The sequence below is a fragment of the Cupressus sempervirens genome, chromosome 7, assembly GCF_028749045.1.
Source record: "Cupressus sempervirens isolate cs-2001-9-10 chromosome 7, ASM2874904v1, whole genome shotgun sequence".
NCBI classification, from domain to species: Eukaryota; Viridiplantae; Streptophyta; class Pinopsida; order Cupressales; family Cupressaceae; genus Cupressus; species Cupressus sempervirens.
In genome coordinates, this window is record NC_143124.1 from 851,505,700 (window position 1) to 851,513,877 (window position 8,178).

General features: G+C 31.8%; 1 protein-coding gene across 1 annotated transcript; it reads left to right on the forward strand.

The window, feature by feature from the left end:
• Positions 1 to 2,955: 2,955 nt before the first annotated feature.
• On the forward strand, positions 2,956 to 7,495 carry LOC149550100 (auxin transporter-like protein 3). The gene is made up of 8 exons (XM_089795019.1): positions 2,956 to 3,144; positions 4,220 to 4,405; positions 4,918 to 5,030; positions 5,119 to 5,302; positions 5,436 to 5,533; positions 6,169 to 6,376; positions 6,572 to 6,826; positions 6,953 to 7,495. The coding sequence occupies exons 1-8, from the start codon at positions 2,956 to 2,958 to the stop codon at positions 7,145 to 7,147; spliced, it is 1,428 nt and encodes a 475-aa protein (XP_089651145.1). The 3' UTR covers positions 7,148 to 7,495.
• The last annotated feature ends 683 nt before the right edge of the window (positions 7,496 to 8,178 follow it).

Genomic DNA, 8,178 nt, shown 5'->3' on the forward strand with positions numbered 1-8,178 from the left:
TTGCATTTTTGTAAATGTTTATGAAAATTTGAAAAAATACCTAGCAAACATTTTATTTTTGCACTCCTTTAAATTACATTTACTTTTAAGTGTGCATATTTTTCAATTTCCTAAAATTGTTTGTCTACCCTTTCTAATATTGCATACATGTCTATTAGGGCACTTGCAACTATGCAAAAGGAAATAAATATAGTAGTTTCCTTTGTTTTAATGCACGAATGGGTTACCCTATATATTTTTCATTTAGCAATGCCTATAATCTCCATAATAACATTTTTTTCCATTTAGAATGAAGGAAACATTCACATATTTGTAAACAATTGTTGTTGCGGTTATGTTTAAGATAAATTTACCTGTAGTTTGGCAAAATGCATAGATATCTAGGTTACTAAGAGTTGGAAACTATTATTTGTTAGTTGTATACCAATTTTAAGTCTATCTAGGTGAACAAGTAAGCAATACATGTGCTAAGTTAAATGCATGAGAGAACCTGTGTGATTCTGTTTGTTAGGCTATGCATTACCTCGATGCCAGACATCATTTTATGAACATTCTTTTAGTCTTGTACAAAGCCAATTATTGGGCATTTCTTATTTTGTGCTTAGGTCTATTTTTGCCCTTGTCTCCACCTAAATCAAGATTAGAAATTAAGGGGGCAGATATTTGATTTGGTCTTGTGTAAGGTATTAATTCTATCCCCATCTCAATGGTTTCTATGACTCTAAAACAACGGTGTCTTCAAAGAATCTAACCCTTCACAAAGGGAATCATCATCAACTCTATTTTGGTAGGTCATCAACTCTACTTTGGTAGGTCATCAACTTTGTTTTGGTAGGTCAAGTATTGGGGATTTGTAGAACTTATATAGAGGTACATTCTTTGTTCAATGGAATACCCTAGTTTTTTCATTTAGCAGCACCTATAATCTCCACAAGAACATTGTTTTCCATTTAGAGTCAAGGAAACATTCACATATTTGTAAATAATTGCCGTTGTAGTTATGTTTAAGGTAAATTTAGTTGAAGTTTGGAAAAATGCATAAATATCTAGGTAACTAAGAGTTGCAAAATATTATTTGTTACTTGTATACCAATAACAAGTAAGCAATGTATGTGTTAAGTTAAATGCATGAGAGAACCTGCATGATTCTGTATGTTAGGCTATGCATTACCTTGATGCCTGACATCATTTTATGAACATTCTTTTAGTCTTGTACAAAACCAATTATTGGGCATTTATTATTTTGTGCTTAGGTCTATTTCTGCCCTTGTCTCCACCTAAATTAAGATTGGAAATTAAGGGGGCAGATATTTGACATGCTCACGTGTAAGGTATTAATTCTATCCCCATCTCGATGGTTTCTATGACTCTAAAATAATGGTGTTTTCAAAGAGTCTAACTCTTCACAAAGGGAATCATCATCAACTCTATTTTGGTAGGTCAAGGATTGGGGATTTGTAGAACTTATATAGATGTAGATTCTTTATTCAATAGAATACCCTAGTTTTTCAAAGCAGGGTTGTAATTTTTGAGTTTTTTTAACAACAAAGAGCCATAAATATTATTAACTAAAATTTAGATATAAATATAGATATGATTAGTTTTAAATATTCATATCTATAGTCATATCAAATATATTCATACTTCAATTAAGTTTATATATATAAAATTGAAATAGATAATAAAAATATCATTAACATTTAACTATTAAATTATTATATTAATATTCAATTTATAAATAATAATTATAAATATGTAATATATAAATTTATTATTTAATTATTATCAATTATATCCATACTTAAATTAAGTTAATAATATTTTTAATATTATTTTTATATATGTAATATTTTCCTAAGAATTATTTCATTTAGTTAGAAATTAATTTATTTTACTTTAAAATCAATTTTTAATTATTTGTCTTATTTATATAATTGTTTAAATACTATTTTATTTTATTTTTGAATTATTTTTTAAAACACATGTATTGCTTATTAAATTGTACATACAAATTTGAATAATATTATTAAGATAGGAGAGAAGAGAAAAGTAATAAGATCTATAAATGTACACTAAATCATGTGTAATGGTACAATGATATAACACTATATTTATTTTTGTAAGAATTTATTTCTTTTATCTGTTTTATAATATGCATTGGACATGCCCATCTTCAAAAAATATATTAAAAGGGAAAAAATTCTGTCTAAATAGTTAGTGTCATAAATTAGACAACAAAGAAAATGACTAAATTATGCACAAATTAGTTTTACCATAGTCACTGCCCTCACGCAGCAATCCCCAAAAACATATATACCGTGGGACGCGGCTATCCTCCCTATAAAGTGTACAGTTGACCAATGAATTTTTGAGAAAATTTTATCATTTAATTGAAAACATAAAAATAAAAATTGGAAAAAAATTTACTACCAATCTGTCAAAAAAATTTGACTTTATTTTTGTCTTTAATACATTTTCTCGAGAAATTAGCCTATCGTATACAGTGTATATACTCCTCCAATATTGCGTGGAACAGCTCACTCGCTTAGCCATCCTAATCTGTTACATGATTTTCATGTTTGCTAGTATATCTCGTCTATGTGGAGTGTGTCAACCTTGTGTTTATCCTATGACGTGTCCTATGATTTGGATTTAAAAAAAAACAGCCTATAAATAAAATATCAGTTCCAACTATTATTTACTCACACTCATGGCTATCCTTCGTAGATTTTAAAGCCCGCTGGCCTTTATACTTGGTTTTCACTGATCTGTCATCTTGTATTGTTTCCACTAATTGGACACGGTGTAGTTGCAATTTCTGGTATAATTGGATTGTTTTTCTTTGTCTTTTTTGCTGTAATTTCTTATCTTCAATGAAAATAGCATGGTGTTTAGAATATTGACAAAGGAACGTGTTTGTTGGTGGAAAATAGTTGTGAGTGAAGGCAAATGGAAATGGAGAAACCTGAGGTCATAGAAGAAGGACTTGGCTTAGAAGAAAATGGCAAAGCCTCTGAAAATGGCTACAATAATTCGCCTTTGGAAGACATCAATGGAGGTCCTGGATTTAAAGCTTGGGTACAAAAGATTTTCTGGCATGGTGGCTCTGTTTATGATGCATGGTGCAATGCTGTTGAAGGCCAGGTATCTATGAAAAACTTTGTTTTTTTAACTACATCTTTGTTGTAGAGATAGGATTTCTATGATCTACAATATTGCGTATAGTTTTTGGTTTTGATTGTGTGAGTTTTTTCTTCCATATCTAGATGAAACTAGACATTCTCTTATTTTCGTTTAGTTCTTCATGAAGGATTATGGAGTTTGAATATAGAACCCTCAAAGGAAAAAATTCACACAATCAAAACCAAAAACTATGCATAATATGTCTTCATTGTCAGGTGTATGAGACACCATTATAATTGATGTATAATTCTGAGGATAAAGATTCTCCTAATATGTAGTAAAAAATGTTTTATGTTGTTCTTTTGATATTAGATCTGAACTCTATCTGTTATACTTTTTGGTGTGCCTGTCTACCACCTTCTTTTATTTGTGAATATTGTGCTGTTTTTGGTTTTAATGCAAACTTGCATCAGTTTTCATTTTTATGTTGTGGTGTCTCCATCCCCCTCCTTTTGTTTAAGAGTATTGTACTGTTTTCTTTATAATATAAAGCAGTTTTTGTTTTACAATAAAGCGGCAACATCTGTGAAAAGAAAGAATAGATTTTGAACATTAAATCCATAAATTAGAGAAAGTGGGTGCAAACTTTACAGGTCTATATGTCAATTTTTCATGTTTGGTGAATGTGGGTATTACATTCTTGTTATTTAGATTGATTAATCTTAGATTTTAGCTTGCAAAAGTTTCTGAATTAGACAATGTAAACTGTAGTCTTTATTTTGAATCACAATCTATATTCCATCATCAAAATGTACCTAATTCTAAATTAACAAAGATTCCCATATGTTAAAAACAATTGAAGGTGCATTGTCCTCTATATTGAATTTTACCATATATATGATGCTCCTCTTCTTGAGATCTCCTAATATACACCCTTTTTTTCTTGGTATATCCAAGTGAAAAATCTCACATCAAATTTATTGTCCTACTAGATTGTACAAGGTGTTTACCAACTTACTAAAACAATGGCAGGTTTATCCCTATAATGGTTAAAATTGTAATGAGCTATTATTTGATTCTTGACTGTATTTTGCAGGTTGGCCAAGTCATTCTCTCAATGCCATACTCATACTCTCAAATGGGTTTTGGACTTGGAATATTTTTCCACTTTCTATATGCAACTATTGGTATTTGGACCTGCTATATGCTGGCATGCCTATATCTTGAGTACAGATCTCGCAAGGAAAAGGAAGGTGTTGATTTCAAAAGACACGTCATCCAGGTATGTTATGGTCTGCTTATTTGTAATTTCCATTTCTATAGGAGACCCCAAATCTTTTACCCCTGTTACATTTTGTCATCAGTTTTGAATCTTTCAACAAGTGCGTGTCCATGATTTGTGGGAATATAAGATCTGTAAGTGCTAGTCAAACATTGTTCAGGTTATAAATCTCATGATGAAATGATGTTTAATTGGTTCCATTGCAAGAGCTCCATATGAAGTAATTTGGGATGTAAAAACAGTTCTGCGTTGTGTTGAAAGATATGGAATAGTAATACACTGCCTTATGCTTGATTATCTATTATTCATTCAAAAGAGGATGTTTTATTTTACACATAAATAATATGTAATAAGTGTTAAGTGGATTATTAATTTTTATGAAACATGAATTTTTATGTAATATTACTCATGAAATATGAATCAAAATTTTGATTGGAAAAATACACAGCACATTGAAGTCAACCTTGCTTAATCAGTGGTATGAACTAATGCTATTTTTTCACATTTTTCAGTACCATGAAGTGATGGGGCATCTTGTGGGTGATTGGCTTAAGAAGGTTTCTCTTTTTTTCAATGTTGTGACAATGGGGTGTGTGGCAACTGTGCAAATCATTGCATGTGCAAGGTAATTAAAACCCAATATGACATAAAAACATTGTCTATATATTTTCTAGGCTAACTTTTTAACGCATTTATACTGCTGGATTCCTCAGCAATGCCTATTACTTGAACACAAAGTACAACAAGAGGGAATGGGCAATTATATTTGGTGCTGTGTCTATGCTAACATGCCTCCTACCAAGTTTCCACAATTTTAGAGTGTGGTCTGTCTTGGGAGTCATAACAACCACTTATACCTCTTGGTACATGGTTGCTGCGGGCCTCATTCATGGCAAGGTATTAGTTTACTTATCCAACAAAGGAGGAAAACTTTAGATTAGTAAACACATTTCTATGTGCATTATACTAGATATAATCTTTATTAAATTTCATGACTAGGGATTTCACTGACTAACCTTACTTGGATCAGGTTCCAAATGTGAAGCATTCAGCACCCCAAGATCCTGTGAAGTTCTTCACAGGAACAACCAATATATTGTTTGCATTTGGAGGTCATGCTATTACTGTGTATGTTGTTTTTTCTTCCCTCGGTTTCTCAGTTCAAGTTTGCTTGCATTGTTACACTTTCTCCTCAGTTATAGAGGAGTTCCCAGGAAAAACAAGGAGTAACATGAAATCAACATTGAGCAAAACATTTAGATGAAAACAAGCACTAATTATACTAAGTGGATGTCAAATTTGATCTGTTCTGACAGAATCTAGCCATATATTAATTTGATTCAAAGAGGAAAATTACACAATTGTAGGGGACTCAAGGTCCTTGGCTATATGGCACATGCCATTTGTCAATACATATTGCAATCTTTAACTTTATAAATATTAGTTATCTTTCTATTGAGCATTTGCAAAAATGATATTATATTACAGATTTTTCAGATCTTTCTTCAAATATTTCAATTCACCTCAATTTGTATATCAGTACTACTTTCTGATGGTGGCTTCGCCACTATCCCCCGCCATCCCCCTCCCCAAAGTTAGGCCTTTGATCCATTGTCCCTGAAATCCATCCCCCATCCCCCATCATGAAACTTCATGGAACTATGAAAGGATACAGTTTTTTCTTTTTCTAAACAAAACTGAATGTTTGCTAGTTGTCTATATACAAAGAGAGCTACCCTGACTACTACTTTCCAAATTTGCAGAGAAATAATGCACGCTATGTGGAAGCCAAAGTCATACAAATATGTCTACTTATGTACAGTAGCTTATGTTATGACAATCACCATGCCTCACTGTATCATACTCTACAGAAATTTTGGAGATGTGCTTCTGACTCACTCTAATGCCTTGTCTGTGCTTCCAAGAACCATTTTCAGAGACATTGCCTTGTGTTTCATGATCATCCACCAGGTAAACTAGAAACTACAATATGATAGAAAAGTAAGTGCAACTTTTTTCAAACTATTTGAGCTTTCATTAGAATGTGGAGCTCTGATTAAGGAATTTCTCTAATGAAAAACTCAAAGTGAAATTTTAATGGGAAAATCCATGGAGCTTTTGTCCAATGAAAAGTCCAGTTTTGCTAATCGGATTCTATGAATGCAGGCAGTAGCTTTTGGAATGTATGTAATGCCATTGAATTTCATGTGGGAGAAGGTAATTGGAGTGCACAGTTCTAAATATTGGATCAGAGTAATTTCTCGGTTGCCAGTGACAATCTTCTTATGGTTTTTGGCCTTACTAGTCCCCTTTTTTGGACCCTTAAATTCCATGATCGGTTCAGTCATAATGAGCTTCTCTGTATTCATTATTCCTTGTTTTGCCTACATCAAAGTTTTTAGAACCAAGAGCGCTAGACAGGTAAAAAAACTTCTGCAAATATTTTCAATGTTGGTTTTTTAATCAGTGAACAATATTTCAAATTGAGATGGAGTTGGATACTGAAAATCATGTAATTAATGATTTTTACTTGTATAATGCTTGCAGGATGCAGCTGAAAAACTAGCATCTTGGTTGCCCGGGTGGAATGGAATTATGGGCATAAACATGGCCATAATAGTTCTGATTGGAGTTCTTGGATTTTGTTTTGGTAGCTGGGCAAGTATTTCTAATCTTGTCCGGCAGGTTAGCTCTTTTGGATTTTTTGAAAAATGTTATCAATGTGAAACTGTGATGAAGTAAAGCTATTGTGTGAGTAGGAAGAATAGTGATATTCAGTATACAGCCTGAGTTGGTCTAGTGGTGGAGAACTTGTACTCTTGAAAGAGAGGTCACAAGTTCAAATCCCACTGGGGGGTAGGGTATGTATGCCTCGTTTGTAGCGCCAAGCGCCTCTCGAAAAAGAGTACGAGGTAGTCCCATATCACTGTCACCATATGTAAACCCAAAAACTATGGCATAGTGTCGTGGACTATAAAACCTCCTTTCCTTTCCTTTATTCGAGATGCTATATTCTTGGCGGATATTCAAGTATTGTTTTTTAAAATTGAAAAATGTATATATAAAATGAACAATGATGGCTTTTTCCTAGATTTTGAGTATTATAGATGGTGCTTTCATGTGCATTTGAATTTTGGGATAACTTTTATTGTACTTTATAAATAATTACATTTCGTTTATGTTGATTTTTATTTATTAAACCAATTTTTTTGAAAATAGTTTTTGATGGTATATGAATATGTGATTTAAAAAAATTAATTTTGAATCAAAACAAAATAATTTAAAATATGGGGATAATTTAGAAGATATATGTGAAAGTCTTATGGTGTTAACAAGATAGATATTTGAAGACACAATGTGTAATACATATTTCTGAAAAAAAAGGAGCAATTTTGAGATTCATTCTTAACTTACAAATTCAAGGGGCAAATGTAGACATAGGAATGAGCATCTTAACATTAATTCATCTTATCAATTAGTATCACAATTCCATTCTCCCTCTTTCCTTTAAGTTCCAAGAGGCTAAATATCCATTTTATATAGCATAACACCTAACTTGGTAAGCTATTTATGTGAATACAAGGTAAATATAAAGCAATAAAATGAAATTTCTATTACATAAAATGTCATAGGGTTTAACTCTAGAAAAGCAAATGCCTTTATAAAATAGTTTAGGGGCTTTATCTATCAACAATCTTCACTAAAGAATAGGAGATGTCAATGATAGGGTACATCCATAAGTTGTGGTTGTTGAAGGTAAGCTCATTTCTAAA

Excerpts from the sequence above, each read along its gene's own strand:
- LOC149550100 (XM_089795019.1), top strand. The coding sequence starts at position 2,956 with ATGGAGAAACCTGAGGTCATAGAAGAAGGACTTGGCTTAGAAGAAAAT. Across the intron at positions 3,145-4,219 it reads GCAATGCTGTTGAAGGCCAG|GTTGGCCAAGTCATTCTCTC; the intron begins GTATCTATGAAA and ends TGTATTTTGCAG. Across the intron at positions 5,303-5,435 it reads CGGGCCTCATTCATGGCAAG|GTTCCAAATGTGAAGCATTC; the intron begins GTATTAGTTTAC and ends TACTTGGATCAG.